Genomic DNA, 18,040 nt, shown 5'->3' with positions numbered 1-18,040 from the left:
CACATTCATGCTATCATACATCATTTACTCAGTGTCATTGCATGCATTAAAAACAATCAAATATAAATTGCAGTGCATTGCATGAGGGATTAATATTAATGAGTCATGTTGACAGATATAAGTGGGTTTGTTTTCAAGAGGTAAAACAAAATCTCTAAATTCAGACGCTGCTGGTGTACAGATTCTGATCTAAAACCATTTTCTGCTCAAGTTGAATGTGGGACTTTGCTGCCCTCTAGTGAAGGCATCATTGAACTGCATGTTTTATATTTGCGCTCTGGCTCTGCAGCGACATCACCAACCTGTTAGTGTCAAAAATGGTGCTAAAAAACTTGCCACATTATTTCAAAATGGCTGCCTTCCTGGGGCGCAAGAGACTTGTTTTGTAGATTTTGCCACATTTCATGTACCAACTGGTCTTCATGCATGCAGGTGAAACTACGGTGGCCTGGAGGCTCAAAGGACAGTAACTTAAGGAAATTCATACTACAAATGCTCTACAAATTCAAAAAAGTCTCATCAATTTGATAATGCATGTTTTAAATACAAACACAGCAAAAATGAATCAGGGGACACAAATAAGTGATGCACTAAGCTAAAAACTAAGCAGGGGTGGACTGGCCATCTGGAATACTGATGGTCTGAGGCCTAATATGGACGGCTAGTTATGTGGCCAATTGGCCAGTTTCTGTATGCGGCTGACTGGCCAAAAGTGGTGTAAAGTAGGAGTTACTTGGATGGAGAAACTGATGGTCTGTCATCACCAGGAGTTCAGTTAAAGGTTTAGGCTGGTTGAGCGAGGAGTTTTCACATCTAGACCTGAGTCCAAAAAGTTTCTATTTGACGAAATTGAAAGGGGCTTGCATCTCACAACGTGTAGCATGAGTCAGGACTGCACTTGGACTTCAGTGTTTTGACTTTTGGTTAGCAACAGCTGAAAACTCAGATTGGCACGTTCAAAGATTAGATAATGGACTTTGGATTCATTGGTCATTGACTCAGGGCGTCAGAAACCCAATTATCTGAGCTCAGATCTGTTGAGCTCTGACTCAGTCCTTTTCTTGTGGGACAGGCGTGTCCTTGAGTGTTTCTAGTAAAATGTTATTAATTGTTCATCTGCATGTTGATATTTGCCAAATTCATCTCAAAAGGTTATTTAAGTTTTTTGTTGTTGTTGCATTTTTACATTAAAATCCATGTATTTTCTCTTCCTGGAAAACAATTTCAACAGCTTTATGACTCATCAACAAATTCCTCCCCAGCTTCTTGTTTTTACCAGATATATGACATGACGGGAACCGTTTCAGGGCATCTTTAGTGGGAAACGAAAGTCTAAACCCAGGACTCAACATACCATTGTTTACAACTCCATAAAAGTTGAACATTAATAATTGAATGGGGCAGCAGATATAAAGAGCTGATTATAGAGGGTTATACATTCAGAAAAATATTGACAACAGCTGGAAGATGAGGTTAGTTGCTGCTTTTTCATACCTGTACTCAGTGACATCATTGATAATTTCTTTCTTTCTTTCTATCTGTCTTTCTTTCTTTCCATTTCCTCCCTTCTCTCTTTAATTCCCCTTATTTTCTCATTTTACTCTCTTCATGTCCTTGATTTCTACTTCTACTATCTTCCCTTTTTTCTCTTATTCTGTAAACTCCCTATTTCATTAATTCCTCATTTCCTTCCCTTTCATTAATTTGTTGATACTGAATCTCTTGTTTCTTCTGTCTGTACTATTTTACCCATGTATTACATTTCTTAGTCAATTTCCATACATGTATTGCATTCCTTCTCCGTTTTCTTATTCATTTCTAATACAGTATTATTAAATCTTTAATTTTCCTTTCTACTTTTTTCTCCTCTTCAGTTTTTCATCTTAAGTCTTCCACTCTTCTTTACTGTTGTACTTCTCTGTTCTGACATTTCCTCATTAATTCCTTCCTTTATTCCTTGAATGAATTAAATTAATAATATTTCTCCTTTTGTTCTCCACCAGTTCTGCTCAAAGCGATACAACACTGAAGGCCAGACTGGAGGCCCTGCAGTGCCACTTCACCTGGGACATCGAGCCTGAAAGGCACAAACTTTACAGTCTCAGGGACACCCTGGAAGACATTGGGACTGAGGATGGAAATAGTTGGTTGGGTCACATTTACAACCTGCAAGGGTTCATCCATTACAAGCTGGGGTGCATCGAACAGGCTTGGAGTTTCTTCAGCAGGGCTGCAGAGGCTTTCTGCCAGATGAGAAACTCAGACGAGGGCCCCTGGTTGGTGGTGAACTATGGAAACAAGGCTTGGCTGCACTACCACCAGGGAGAACGAGCTGAGAGCCAGGCTTGTTTGTCAAAGGTTGACGAGCTAATGAACAAGTATCCATCTCCATCGCGGGATGAGCTCCATCCAGAGATCTACGCTGAAAAAGGCTGGACTCTGATGAAGTTTGGCTCAGACAACAGGCCGCTGGCTGAAGATTGCTTCCAGAGAGCCATCAAGATGCAGCCAGACATGGTGGAGTGGCAGACCAGCCACATGTTGGCGATAGTAGATAACTGGGATAGGTGCATGAACCTGGGAGATGACATCTTGGAGAAAATGGAAATTGCCATGCAACAGGACCCAGAGAACCTGTACCTCGCTGCTCTGTACCTTGAAGCTTGTGCTATAAAGGGTCGAAAAGTTGAAAGTGAAGCCCGTGAGCTGGCCACAAAGGTTTTGGGAAACCCTGTTAGCAGCTACAGCGGTATCACACCATTACTGAGGGTCTACAGAAACTACATATCTACGGATGAGGCTATTAATTTGGTAGAGGAGGCAATGAAAGGACACCCAGAGAATCGTTACCTGAAGTGGCGTGCTGCAGTCTGCTACTCAGTCAGGATCTTCTCCCAAAGCGGCAGTCCCACGATGGACAGCATGATCGACAGAGCGATCACTCTGCACAGAGAAGTGATTTCTCTTTACCCTGATTCTTCACTTCAAAGAAAAATATGCCTTGCAGGCATTTGTGGGAGATCAAACCACAACCAAGCCGAGGCTGACCAGATATATGAGGAGCTGCTACAAAGCGTTTCTGCTCTAGATCCTAAAGGGGCTCAGATGCTCTACAATTACTATGCAAAGCATTTGCATTTTGTCCATAATAGGGGCTATGACGCCATAAGATACCACATGAGGGTAGCAGAGATACCAGCCGAATCTTACTTTCGTGACAACAGCATCAGTACTCTGCGGAGGATTGAAGAAAGAGGGAGAAACCGAATGTGTAGAGAAATTGGGGATTTTCTTGCAACTTTTCAACTCTAAGAGCCGATAATGAAGAGGAACATGTTATAGCTCAGTTTCACAAATCACCAGTTGGCTTCCAAAGGTTTTAACGTCAGTCTGAAGACCCTCAGTTAAGAGAAAGAGAAAAACATTGAAAGAATAAAAATGATCTTGAAGTGATCATCACCTTTTGAACACAATCAATGACGTGATTAAACCAAATCTTTCTGTGAACAATTAAAAACTACATTTTAATATGAATAAGTCTTAAAACTGTTTTTTTTTTGTAATTGTACTAAACTGTATATTTAATGTTGTTTAAACCTCTGCTGTACATTGAGCTGAAATAATATTGTATCTGTAATGTTTTGTGTGAGCAAATATCAAATCAAGAGCTTATGAACTGACTGCACTGCAATGAGCAGGTAGTTCAATAATAATAAAACAATAATAAAACACACCTACCCACTGTTTTTTCATTTAAAACAAATATGAGATGTGTCTCAACACAGATAAAAGAAAAACAGATGACACATTGAGAGGACAGGCATGACACACAACCAACCTGCTGAAGAGCTACATTTGATTTTAAAGTAACTTAAGCAAATGTGAATATCAGACTTTAAATATATTAATTTCTACCTGTGTCCGAGGAGCTGCAACTTTTTATGATTACTTTCCAGTGCAGTAGAATAATAAACACATCAGTTTCAATATGGTCTTCACAGTTGTTGGTTCACACTTATTTTTTTATTTTTATCAGTGCATCAAATCACAGGACACACTGACTGCAGTAAAATATCTTCTTCATTCACAGTTAAGAGACAAAAACCCCACCTGTCCCTGTCTCCATAAGGTAGTGTGTTACACAGATCTGTGTGTGGTCAGTGGAGGAGAAAACAGGAAAGCTTTGGTGATCATGTCACCGTACTGATAATTTCTCCCCCTCTCTATTTTTTATTTCTTATATTACACCTTTAGAAATTAATACAATTTAAGGATTCCGGGTTTTGAAGATGATTTATTAAATGTCAAATGGGTTTTGTGGTGGAGCTCTTGGACTAACAAAGTCCCTCTGGTCCAGTCTGATAATCTAAAGTGTTGTGCATTGTGTAATTCAACTAAAATCTCAGGTGTCATTGTATTATCTGTTTTGTTACCTGCAGAGTGAAGTCCCTGTACCACTGAGTGTTTCTCTGGAGTCAGTCTGATTCTCTAAAACCATTTTCTGCTCAAGTTGAATGTGTGACTTTGCTGCCCTCTAGTGAAGGCATTGGTGAACTGCATGTTTTATTTGAGCTCTGGTACTGCAGCGACATCACCGGCCTGTTAGTGGCAAAAATGGTGCTAAAAAATTGCCACATTATTTCAAAATGGCTGCCCTCCTGTTGCGTTAAGAGCAGGGGCGCAAGAGACTTGTTTTGTAGATTTTGCCACATTTCATGTACCGACTGGTCTTCATGCATGCAGGTGAAACTACGGTGGCCTGGAGGCTCAAAGGACAGAAACTTAAGGAAATTCATACTACAAATGCTCTACAAATTCAGAAAAAAATCTCATCAATTTGACAACACATGTTTTAAATACAAACACAGCAAAAATGCAACAGGGGACACAAATAAGTGACACACTCAGCTAAAAACTAAGCAGGGGTGGACTGGCCATCTGGAATACTGATGGTCTGAGGCCTAATATGGACGGCTAGTTATGTGGCCAATTGGCCAGTTTCTGTATGTGGCTGACTGGCCAACAGTGGTGTAAAGTAGGAGTTACTTTACTATGATGGAGAAACTGATGGTCCGTCATCACCAGGAGTTCAGTGAAAGGTTTAGGCTGGTTGAGTGAGGAGTTTTCACATCTAGACCTGAGTCCAAAAAGTTTCTATTTGACGAAATTCATTTCATTTCATTTCATAACCTTTATTTAAACTCGGAGATATATTGAGGAGTAACCTCATTTACAATATAGCCGAGATGAAACACAAAACACACAAGGACAGAAGCCAAGACATTTGAAACATACAAAAACATAACAGAATACCAGAATTTAAGGTGACTAGGGTAAATTGAAACATAGTTAAAAGCACGAGCAGTTAGAGGTAAAATAAGATGTAGTTATGGCTTTAAATTGTCCCATTGATAAAAGTGAGGTAAGTTTCAAATGATTCTGCAGAGTGTTCCAGGTTGGTGCACAGTAAGAGAAGCTGGTCTTTCCAAGTTCGGTGTTAACAGAGGGAACCTGCAGTGTGAGCCAGTCTTTTGAGCGTGTGCGATAGAGACCTGCATTGAAAGATAGTGAGTTAATATAAGATGGTAAGAGACCAGTAAGAGCTTTAAAAATAAATAAAATCCAGTGTCGATCACGCCTGTTAGATAGTGAGGGCCATCCAACTTTGGAATACAGGTCACAGTGATGAGTGTTGTAGCTGTCGCCAGTAATGAACCTCAGGGCTGAATGATAAACGGTGTCAAGTGGATGTAAAGTTGTGGCTGATGCATGCCTGTATACGATGTCTCCATAATCTAAAACTGACATAAAAGTTGCTTCAATAAGTTTCTTCCTGCAGTGAAAAGGAAAGGATGATTTGTTTCTGTATAAAAAATACTATTTTTTGTCTTAGTTTAATGACCAGATTAGATACATGACGTTTGAAGGTGATTTTGTCGTCGATCCAAAGTCCAAGATATTTGTATTCAGAAACTCTCTCAATATTGAAAGGGGGTTGCAGCTCACAACGTGTAGCATGAGTCAGGACTGCACTTGGACTTCAGTGTTTTGAGTTTTGCTTAGCAACAGCTGAAAACTCAGATTGGCACATTCAAAGATTAAATAATGGACTTTGGATTCATTGGTCATTGACTCAGGGCGTCAGAAACCCAATTATCTGAGCTCAGATCTGTTGAGCTCTGACTCAGTCCTTTTCTTGTAAAATGTTATTAATTGTTCATCTGCATGTTGATATTTGCCAAATTCATCTCAAAAAGTTATTTAAGTTTTTTTTTTGTTGCATTTTTAAATTACAATCCATGTATTTTCTCTTCCTGCAAAACAATTTCAACAGCTTTATGACTCATCAACAAATTCCTCCCCAGCTTCTTGGTTTCACCTGATAGCCTATATGACATGACAGGAGCCGTTTCAGGGCATCTTTAGTGGGAAACGAAAGTCTAAACCCAGGACTCAACATACCATTGTTTACAACGCCATAAAAGTTGAACATTAATAATTTAATGGGGCAGCAGATATAAAGAGCTGATCATAGAGGGTTATACATTCAGAAAACTATTGACAACAGCAGGAAGATGAGGTTTGTTGCTGCTTTTTCATACCTATACTCAGTGACATCATTAATTATTTCTTTCTTTCTTTCCATTTCCTCCCTTCTCTCTTTTATTCCCCTTATTTTCTAATTTTACTCTCTTCATGTCCTTGATTTCTACTTCTACTATCTTCCCTTTTTTTTATCTTATTATGTAAACCCCTTTTTTATTCATTCCTTATTTCCTTCCCTATCATTCATTTGTTGATACTGAATATCTTGTTTCTTCTGTCTGTACTATTTTTACTCATGTATTACATTTCTTAATCAGTTTCCATACATGTATTCCATTCCTTCTCCGTTTTCTTATTCATTTCTAATACAGTATTATTAAATATTTAAATCTTTAATTTTCCTTCCTACTTTTATCTCCTCTCCAGTTTTTCATCTTTATGTCTTCCACTCTTCTTTACTGTTGTACTTCTCTGTTCTGATATTCCCTCATTAATTGGTTCCTTTATTCCTTGAATGAATTAAATTAATAATATTTCTCCTTTTGTTCTCCACCAGTTCTGCTCAGAGTGATACAACACTGAAGGCCAGACTGGAGGCCATGCAGTGCCACTTCACCTGGGTCATCGAGCCTGAAAGGCACAAATGTTACACTCTCAGGGACACTCTGGAAGACATTGGGACTGAAGAGGGAAATAGTTGGTTGGGTCACATTTACAACCTGCAAGGGTTCACCCATTACAAGCTGGGGTGCATCGAACAGGCCTGGAGTTTCTTCAGCAGGGCTGCAGAGGCTTTCTGCCAGATGAGAAACTCAGACGAGGGCCCCTGGTTGGTGGTGAACTATGGAAACAAGGCTTGGCTGCACTACCACCAGGGAGAACGAGCTGAGAGCCAGGCTTGTTTGTCAAAGGTTGATGAGCTAATGAACAAGTATCCATCTCCATCGCGGGATGAGCTCCATCCAGAGATCTACGCTGAAAAAGGCTGGACTCTGATGAGGTTTGGCCCAGATAACAGGCTGCTGGCTGAAGACTTCCTCCAGAGAGCCACCAAGATGCAGCCGGATATGGTGGAGTGGCAGACCAGCCGCATGTTGGCGCTAGTAGATACCTTGGATATGCGCAAAAACCTGGGGGATGACATCTTGGAGAAAATGGAAATTGCCATGCAACAGGACCCAGAGAACCTGTACCTCGCTGCTCTGTACCTTGAAGCTTGTGCTATAAAGGGTCAGAGAGTTGAAGATGAAGCCCGTGAGCTGGCCACAAAGGTTTTGAGACACCCAGTTAGCAGCTACAGCGGTATCACACCATTACTGAGGGTCTACAGAAACTATATATCAAAGGATGAGGCTATTAATTTGGTAGAGGAGGCAATGAAAGAACACCCAGAGAATCGTTACCTGAAGAGGCGTGCTGCAGTCTGCTACGCAGTCAGGGTTGTTTCTAAAACTGACAGTCCCCCGATGGACAGCATGATCGACAGAGCGATCACTCTCCAAAGAGAAGTGATTTCTCTTTACCCTGATTCTTCACTTAAAAAAAAATTATCCCTTGCACACACTTGTGGACAAAACCACAACCAAGCTGAGGCTGACCAGATATACAAGAAGCTGCTACAAAGCGTTTCTGATCTAGATCCTAAAGGAGCTCAGATGCTCTACAATTACTATGCAAAGTATTTGTGTTTCATGTGTAATGATAGCAGAGGGTCAATAGAATACCACATGAAGGCAGCAGAGATACCAGCCGAATCCTACTTTAGTGAGAACAGCATCAATACTCTGCGGAGGATTGAAGAAAGAGGGAGAAACCGAATGTGTGGAGAAATTCGGAATTTTCTTGCAACTCTGCAACTCCAAGAGCCGATAAGGAAGAGGAACATGTTATAGCTCAGTTTCACAAATCACCAGTCGGCCTCCAAAGGTTTTAACGTCAATCTGAAGACCCTCGATTTAGAGAAAGAGAAAAACATTGAAAGAATAAAAATGATCTTGAAGTGATCATCACCTTTTGAACACAATCAATGATGTGACTAAACCAAAATCTTTCTGTGAGCAATTAAAAACTACATTTTAATATGAATAAGTCTTAAAACTTATATAAACTGATTTTGTAATTTTACTAAACTGTATATTTAATTTTGTTTAAACCTCTGCTGTCCATTGAGCTTAAATTGTATTTGTAATGTTTTGTGTGAGCCAATATCAAACCAAGAGCTTATGAACTGACTGCACTGCAATGAGCAGGTAGTTCAATAATAATAAAACACACCCACCCACTGACTTCTTTGGGGTGACTTCTACTTTTACTGGAGTAACTTTTGGTATCTGTACTTTAACTCAAGTATTGTTTTGTCAAGTACTTTCTACAACTTCTAGCCAATCGGCACAACCCATCAACACTTCCCATTGGTTAATTTTAATTCAGTCAGGGACTGTCAATCACCCAGTTGCTGGATGGGCTTGGCTAATGACAGTGTCACAACAAGGCTAATTAGCAAGCCAGATCTCAAGTAACAACAAGTATAAACAACTGCCGAAATGTGTTGTGCGCTGGTCTTGGCCAAAAATGCTGGCCCATCCCTACTGCCCAGTGACACAGAAACATTACAACAACTTATTCACATCACATGAACTCATTTAGTCAGACGTTTTTATCCAGAGTGATTCAGGAGTGATGGGGTATGCCTTCAGTTTCAGAATATGATTGAGGTGACCATGGATGGAACACCAGTGGGGGTCCATGAATATTGTAGTGATACTATTGAAGGCCAGGACCAAGAACTGGCTGGTGTACTGGGCCAAGTGAGAAACACCAGGGATTATTGTAACTTTGATATTGATACTGTGATGGAGAAATGTATGGTCTGTGATCACCAGTAGTTCAGTTACAAAGGTTTGGGCTAGTCGAACGAGGAGTTCATATGTCGTTTTCACACCCAGACCTGAGTCCAATAACTTTCTATTTGACAAAATTGAAAGAGGCTTGCAGCTTTATTGTGATCACAACGCGTGTCATGAGTCAGGACTGCACTATAGTGCTTTGACTTTTGCTATGCAAAGGCTGAAACCTCAGATTGGCACGTTATGACCCTATGATTCAGACTCTAAGTTTAGATCGTGGACTTTGTATTGATTGAAACCCAATTACCTGAGCTCATACCTGTTGAGCTCTGTCCTTTTTTTGTGGGACAGGTGTGTCCCTGAATGTTTCTAAACAAAAGAAGCTATTTTCCTGCATTAATTATTGATTTACATGTTGATATTTGCCAAATTCATGTCAAGAAGTTATTAATCTGAGTATTTTTACATTAAAATCCATGTGTTTTCTCTTCCCGCAAAAAAAAATTCAACTGTTTTTTGACTCATCCCGGTGTCCAGCGCAGCAGGTAGATTAGATATATTTAGATTTTATTGTCTTTTTCAGGATAATTGTTTCCATACAGCCATGAGAAATACATCACTTTACAAACATGAAAGACCACAGACGTGTATCCTCAACCATACCTGTACATTCCCACATTTACATACCAACAAAATCCTGCACCCTACATACAGTAGGGTGAAGTCAGGTAAAATGGGCCACTTTTTGGTAAACGATTAATAAGACCATCAAAAACGCTATGCATGAAATCCATTGATATTTTTAAAAATCGACATAGGTCTCTTAAATGTTTCTGTGTGAAAAAAAAATTAAAAAGTATAATTATTTTGGAATTATGAGAGTTAAAGTATCGGGATATTCCCTCTCGAGGTACGATGAAGGTTCAGGTAAAATGGGCCAGCCGTTCAGGTAAAATGGGCCAAGAGAGAACAACACAGTAATTTTAGCAGAAATCATTTAAATTTTAATAATTAATTGACACTACTACTAAACTACAACACTAAACTTAACATTAACAGTGAATACATAAGAGGTTGAAGACATTTTTTAATCTTAAAATGCATTTTAAAATTACATGATCATGTTGTTGCTATGCTCTTTGTTAACTGACTATGTTATAGGCTCTTTTACTGTGTGTGTATGTGTGTGTGTGGCATTATAGATGCCATTTTTTCCCCCACAGTGCTAATGGCACCATGAGTGGCACTGACCAACCTTGGATATATATCTAACTTTGAACATGTTTTGCACCCTCAATTTCTGTGTAACTTCAGTGTAAGACTGTGTTTTGTATGTGGCCCATTTTAGCTGAAATGCATGGCTCAATTTACCATGATGCATTAAGGTAAATTGAGCCACCCACAAAAAATGCATTTAAATTAAAAATAAGTAAGCTTAGCAAGAATTTTGCATTCTATCCAATGGGGGGAATCACAATGTGTATTATAAATCACATTTTTTATTGTAGATCTGTTTTTTTACGGAGTTATCAACCTTATCAGTTTCAAGTGAAATTTGTTTGCCAGGCCACTTTTCGCACACTTCTCCTCAGCAGGCTGGATATAAAGCATTGTCCCACCCACAACAGCAACCAGAGACCACTCAAATCAATTGTTTTTTGTCAAGTACAGTTGTAGCAACAATTTGAAATCATTTACAGCCATTGCCTGTTAAAACTTAAAAAGCTAGGAGGCTCAAACCTTAACTGGCTCATTTTACCTGATGGCCCAATTTACCTGATGTCACCCTATATACTGTACATTTCCCCACATTTTCATATCCACATATATATATTCACATATCCAGGTGAAGAGCGCGGCTGTCAACAGTCGCATAGGCAGTACTCAACATAGCCTACATACAACACTATGACTAGCGTAGTCATCGGTCAATATCCCTGACAAGTTCCTCCCCAGCTTCCTGTTTTTACCAGACATCTGACATGAGAGTCATTTCAGGGCATCTTTAGTGGGAAACGCAAGTCTAAACCAACATACCATTGTTTACAACTGCATAAAAAAACAGCAGCAGATATAAAGAGCTGATTATAGAGGGTAATACATTCAGAAAACTACTGACAACAGCTGGAAGATGAGGTTAGTTGCTGCTTTTTCGTACTTGTACTGTACTCAGTGACATCATTAATATTCTCTTTCTTTCTTTCTTTCTTTCTTTCTTATTCCCTTCCCTATCATTCATTTGTTGATACTGAATCTCTTGTTTCTTCTATCTGTAATACGTTTCCCTTGTATTACATTTCTTAATCTATTTCCATACTTGTATTCCATTCCTTCTTTGTTTCCTTATTCATCTCTAATATTATTCAATCTCTAAATGTTTTATTTTCCTCCTAATACTTTTTTCTCCTCTTCACTTTTTCATCTTTCATGTCTTCCACTCTTCTTTACTGTTGCACTTCTCTGTTCTGATATTTCCTACACACTTAAAAATGCTGGGTTATTTTCATAACCCAACTGCTGGGTAGCTGTGGATTTTTAGTTGATTGGATTGTTTTTATCCAAGGTTGGGTTAGGCCTAAATATTTTAACCCAACAGATTGGGTTGATTTTCCCGCCCTGAGATTTCGACAGTTGAGAGTTCACCTCACTCTCCAGCTTCAGACCACAGAAAACAATGTAAATGGTAAGTAAAACTTAAATTATTAGCCTACAGGTTTGGTAGTTTAATGTGGTAGCCAAATAGTTGTGTCTTAGTGTTACTTAAAAACTTCCCCTCACTCCGGACTAGGCGTTTTTTTCCGAGTTGCTTGCTCGCTAGCTAATTATTTTCAACTGATAAAATGGTTTCCATCACAGCAGCAGCAGCAGTTGTCAGGGCCGTGAAGGAGAGGAAATGACAAGAGTTTTAACGGACAGGAAGACTGTGGTGAGTTGGGAAGTGGGTGTTAGCCGATAATATAATACATCCATGGTGTTAGCAGCGGATAGGGGTTAACGCACGTCGCCATAGTGACTGGCAGCAGTGAGTCAGGAAGGAGGGTGAGTGCCTTATTTAGTGCTTGTTGGGGCTATTTTGAGATGTATAACATTATTGCGGTCTTTCTTTTCTCTGCCCATAGTTTAACTAGTGAGAAGTGCTTGCAAATTATGTGGCCTTGTCTCATGGACACTCCAGGCATGGTGAGTTTACATCTACAATGTTTGTGTGTTGCCCTGTCTAAAATTAATATATTTTATTTCGACTAAAAATCAAGGAATCCCTCATCCCAAAATTCATATAGGTATATAGTATTCACATAGAGCTGATGTAACATGTGGCTCTCAACTTTGTAGAAGTCAGCAGTGTGAGTTTGAGATCATGCACGTCATAGTTTGAATTGACGTCTGTCAATCATCATTATACTGTGCTAAGTGGAATTGACTGGTCATTTTAGCATGTACAGAAATGTGCTTAATGGACTAAGACTCCAGATACAGCACTGGGCATTACCTGTAGAGTTAAACCTAACCTGGTGTACAAACTAATTTCTGAATCTTGTTTTTTTTTCTTTATTCTTCAGCCCGGAACAAACATGGTGCAGTACCTGGCGACCGCAAGCAGTAGCGCAGAATACCTGTATGTCCCCATGCTAGGGAGAAGCATCAGTGGGATAGCCTTGGAGCACCCATCTCTATCGGGTGCGGTGGATGGGGTATAGTTGTTACTGATATAATTTGCCAAAATATGTAGACTGAACATGTGAAGGGGGCAAAAAGCTAGATGCACTTTGTTTTTTTCTTTTCTTTTCCTTTCCTTTTTTGTTTAGCACTTAAAATCAATGCACTTTGCATTAATTTTATGATCCAGCAATGTTAAAAATGTATTCCACTGTTTTAAAGTGAATTTCATCTGAACTTGAAATTTCCTTTTACTTGTATGGTAATAAAATAATGAGCATTATGTACTTGTTTCATTGAATCATTTCAGGTTTAATAACAAATTCATTGTGCAATGCTAAGGTTAATGTTCATTAATTAATGCTAATTTTGTTCTCAAACCAACATTTCTATTTTAACCCACTTCTTTGGTAACATTCACCCAACAACATGGTTGTGTTTTAGCCCATTTATTAGTTATTATACCATGGTCTGGGTGAATCCTCGATTCTGATTGGCTGCGGGGTGTCCATTAAAAAGTGATAATGGACACCCATAAAGATGTTCCGGTAAAATAGCCTGATTACGTTCTAAATATTACTGCGCTGGCTCAAACGCTTGTTAGTAACCACGGCAACGGACACTCGGACCATAACTTTTTTTCAGCGCATCATGGCACTGGAGTCTGTAAACACACAAGCGGTAAGAAGTGCACTGGCCGTCTGGAAAACTTTGTGTCACGTAACATTTAAGCCGTCACCTCACCATCAGGCTGTGGCAGAGTCACTGGCTGTAGTTATGCTGCGGTCACAGCGGGTCCCTCTTTTTTTTCTTTTATCGCTGACGAGAGTTATTAAATAGTCCACTCAGCCGATTATTGTTAAACGTATGATTTTAACGGTAAAAACAACATTTAATCAGATCGAGATTAATGGACTTCGCGGAAGCAACCGTCCGACGCAAATTTCTGATAATGGACACCTCGTCGGCCATTATCCCTTACATATTTAACCCAGCAGTTTTGTCTCGGCTATATTGTAAATGAGGTTGCTCCTCAATATATTTCCGAGTTTAAATAAAGGTTATAATAAAAATAATAATTGGTTCTATTTTAGCCCATTTATTGGATAACATTAACCCAACAGCAGAGTTGTTTTTAACCCATTTTTGGGTATACAGTCTCAACCCAACATGCTGGGTTAAGCCCATAACCCAACCCTGTTGGTCTAAAACAACCCAGCGTTGGCCAGGTCCAAACATGGACCAGCGTTGGGTTGGCGTTAACCCAATTTGGGTTATTTTCAACCCAACATTTTTAAGTGTGTATATGCTCACGCATCAATTCCTTCCTTTATTCCTCCATGAATTAATGAATTAAAATAATATTCCTCTTTTTGTTTTCCACCAGTTCTGCTCAGAGTGATACAACACTGAAGGTCAGACTGGAGGCCCTGCAGTGCCACTTCACCTGGGTCATCGAGCCTGAAAAGCACAAACTTTACATTCTCAGGGACACTCTGGAAGACATTGGGACTGAGGATGGAAATAGTTGGTTGGGTCACATTTACAACCTGCAAGCGTTCATCCATTACAAGCTGGGGTTCATCGAACAGGCTTGGAGTTTCTTCAGCAGGGCTGCAGAGGCTTTCTGCCAGATGAGAAACTCAGACGAGGGCCCCTGGTTGGTGGTGAACTATGGAAACAAGGCTTGGCTGCACTACCACCAGGGAGAACGAGCTGAGAGCCAGGCTTGTTTGTCAAAGGTTGATGAGCTAATGAACAAGTATCCATCTCCATCACAGGATGAGCTCCATCCAGAGATCTACGCTGAAAAAGGCTGGACTCTGATGAAGTTTGGCTCAGACAACAGGCTGCTGGCTGAAGACTGCCTCCAGAGAGCCATCAGGATGCAGCCGGACATGGTGGAGTGGCAGACCAGCCACGTGTTGGCGATAGTAGATAACTGGGATAGGCGCAAAAAACTGGGGGATGACATCTTGGAGAAAATGGAAATTGCCATGCAACAGGACCCAGAGAACCTGTACCTCGCTGCTCTGTACCTTGAAGCTTGTGCTATAAAGGGTCGAAGAGTTGAAAGTGAAGCCCGTGAGCTGGCCACAAAGGTTTTGGGAAACCCAGTTGGCAGCTACAGTGGTATTGGACCATTACTGAAGGTCTACAGAAACTACATATCTAAGGATGAGGCTATTAATTTGGTAGAGGAGGCAATGAAAGGACACCCAGAGAATCGTAACCTGAAGTGGCGTGCTGCAATCTGCTACTCAGCCAGGATCTTCTCCCAAAAGGACAGTCCCCCGATGAACAGCATGATCGACAGAGCGATCACTCTCCACAGAGAAGTGATTTCTCTTTACCCTGATTCTTCACTTCAAAGAAAAATATGCCTTGCAGGCATTTGTGGAAGATCAAACCACAACCAAGCTGAGGCTGACCAGATGTATGAGGAGCTGCTACAAAACGTTTCTGCTCTAGATCCTAAAGGGGCTCAGATGCTCTACAATTACTATGCAAAGCATTTGCATTTTGTCCATAGGGTCGACGACTCCATAAGATACCACATGATGGTAGCAGAGATACCAGCCGAATCTTACTTCCGTGACAACAGCATCAGTACTCTGCGGAAGATTGAAGAAAGAGGGAGAAACCGAATGTGTAGAGAAATCAGGGATTTTCTTGCAACTTTGCAACTCTAAGAGCCGATAATTAAGAGGAACATGTTATAGCTCAGTTTCACAAATCCCCCGTTGGCCCCCAAAGGTTTTAACGTCAATCTGAAGACCCTCGATTTAGAGATTGAGAAAAACATTGAAAGAATCAAAATGACCTTGAAGTGATCATCACCTTTTGAACACAATCAATGTTGTGACTAAACCAAATCTTTCTGTTAACAATTAAAAACTACATTTTAATATGAATAAGTCTTAAAACTGATATAAACTGATTTTGTAATTGTACTAAACTGTATTTTTAATTTTGTTTAAACCTCTGCTGTTCATTGAGCTTAAATTGTATTTGTAATGTTTTGTGTGCAAATATCAAATCAAGAGCTTACAGTATGAACTGACTGCAGTGAGCAGGTATAGTTCAATAACAATAAAACAATAATAAAACAAACCCAGCCACTGTTTTTTCATTTTAAACAAATATGAGATGTGTCTCATGCTAATGTGAATATCAGACTTTAAAAGATAAAGTGTGCAACTTTTTATGATTGTCTGAGGATGTTTTAGAGTAGACTCTTAAAAAGAAAATTTACTTTCCAGTGCAGTAGAGAAATAAACACTTCAGTTTCAATAATATGGCCGTCACAGTTGTTGGTGCACAGTTCGTAATAAACCTGGGTTATCTTTTGAAGCCAATCGGTACGTCTCCTGCCTCTGTGTGCCATATAACAGCTGCACCTGATTGGCCAAACACTGAACCTGGTGGACGGTCTGGGGACATGAGATGTTAAGATGGAACAGGAAGAAAGATGCACAAATATCTTTGACGGTGGACAGAGTTCCTACATTAAATATTTAATCATTTTCAGTGGAAAATGGGGGGGCTATTTATCCTGCCTGGTTCCCGCCTTCGCTCTCTCTCCCTCCCTCATCCCCAACCAAGGCCTGATGTGTGAACTAGTGTCTCTGCAACCTTTTGTTAAAACCTTGTGTTAATTATTACCGTAGCCTGGAGGAATGAGAAGCCCTTTCCTTTAACCCTTTTTCTCCTGTTTTTCATCTGTTTTTCGTCTGAGTTAGGTTAGATACCTGTGTTTTGGTTTTCTTTGTTTTGAGTAGGACAGATCAGGGAGAACTGAGATTTTGTTTGTTGTTTTGGGCAGGATTCTCATCTCCGAGCAAAATAAAGGCTACTGTTTAAATTGAAAACCCTGCTCTTGGCCACTTTTCTTGGGGATGGGAGGAGCGAGGGGGCTCAAGTCATGTTGCGCATCCAGTTCCCCTAGGCTGGGACGTAACACTCAAACCAAGATGGTCAAGTGCACTCACGGACTGAGCTCAGTAGTAAGGAAAAAAACAAGTAATATAAATACAATAAATAAATAAAATAGTATATTCTCATCCATTCATCGTCTCATCCATTCAGTCACATTCATGCTATCATACACCATACCATTTACTCAGTGCCATTGTATGCATTAAAAACAATCAAATATAAATTGCAGTGCATTGCATGAGGGATTAATATTAATGAGTCATGTTGACAGATATTAGTGGGTTTGTTTTCAAGAGGTAAAACAAAATATCTAAATTCAGACGCTGCTGCAGTGCTGAAATATCAGGTGTCATTGTTTGCTACCTGCAGAGTGAAGTCCCTGTACCACTGAGTCTTTCTCCAGAGTCAGTCTGATTCTGATCTAAAACCATTTTCTGCTCAAGTTGAATGTGTGACTTTGCTGCCCTCTAGTGAAGGCATCATTGAACTGCATGTTTTATATTTGCGCTCTGGTTCTGCAGCAACATCACCAACCTGTTAGTGGCAAAAATGGTGCTAAAAAAATTGCCACATTATTTCAAAATGGCTGCCTTCCTGTTGCGTTAAGAGCAGGGGCGCAAGACTGGCCAACAGTGGTGTAAAGTAGGAGTTACTTTGATGGAGAAACGGATGGTCTGCCATGAGTTCAGTGAAAGGTTTAGGCTGGTTGAGTGAGGAGTTTTCACATCTAAACCTGAGTCCAAAAAATTTCTATTTGACGAAATTGAAAGGGGCTTGCAGCTCACAACGTGTAGCATGAGTCAGGACTGCACTTGGACTTCAGTGTTTTGACTTTTGGTTAGCAACAGCTGAAAACTCAGATTGGCACGTTCAGAGATTAGATAATGGACTTTGGATTCATTGGTCATTGACTCAGGGCGTCAGAAACCCAGTTATTGGGTTGTTGAGCTCAGATCTGTTGAGCTCTGACTCAGTCCTTTTCTTGTGGGACAGACGTGTCCCAGAATGTTTCTAGTAAAATGTTATTAATTGTTCATCTGCATGTTGATATT

The 18,040-nt window shown here is 40.0% G+C and overlaps 3 protein-coding genes across 3 annotated transcripts; all 3 read left to right on the top strand.

Moving 5' to 3' along the window:
- Positions 1 to 1,467: 1,467 nt before the first annotated feature.
- On the top strand, positions 1,468 to 3,312 carry LOC310985343 (interferon-induced protein with tetratricopeptide repeats 1-like; the record flags this gene model as incomplete). Its single annotated transcript, XM_083970918.1, has 2 exons — positions 1,468 to 1,472; positions 2,004 to 3,312. The coding sequence occupies 2 exons, from the start codon at positions 1,468 to 1,470 to the stop codon at positions 3,310 to 3,312; spliced, it is 1,314 nt and encodes a 437-aa protein (XP_083827044.1).
- A 2,270-nt stretch (positions 3,313 to 5,582) lies between these two features.
- Positions 5,583 to 8,438, top strand: LOC310985342 (interferon-induced protein with tetratricopeptide repeats 1-like; the record flags this gene model as incomplete). The annotated part of the gene is made up of 2 exons (XM_083970917.1): positions 5,583 to 5,596; positions 7,103 to 8,438. 2 exons carry the CDS (start codon positions 5,583 to 5,585, stop codon positions 8,436 to 8,438), a joined length of 1,350 nt encoding a protein of 449 aa, XP_083827043.1.
- Positions 8,439 to 12,964: 4,526 nt separating this feature from the next.
- Positions 12,965 to 15,742, top strand: LOC310985341 (interferon-induced protein with tetratricopeptide repeats 1-like; the record flags this gene model as incomplete). The annotated part of the gene is made up of 2 exons (XM_083970916.1): positions 12,965 to 13,008; positions 14,437 to 15,742. The coding sequence occupies 2 exons, from the start codon at positions 12,965 to 12,967 to the stop codon at positions 15,740 to 15,742; spliced, it is 1,350 nt and encodes a 449-aa protein (XP_083827042.1).
- Between the last annotated feature and the right edge of the window lie 2,298 nt (positions 15,743 to 18,040).

The sequence above is a fragment of the Trachurus trachurus genome (assembly GCF_905171665.1).
Source record: "Trachurus trachurus genome assembly, chromosome: 4".
In the NCBI taxonomy this organism is placed as follows: domain Eukaryota; kingdom Metazoa; phylum Chordata; class Actinopteri; order Carangiformes; family Carangidae; genus Trachurus; species Trachurus trachurus.
This window is presented reverse-complemented; position numbering and strand designations above follow the sequence as displayed.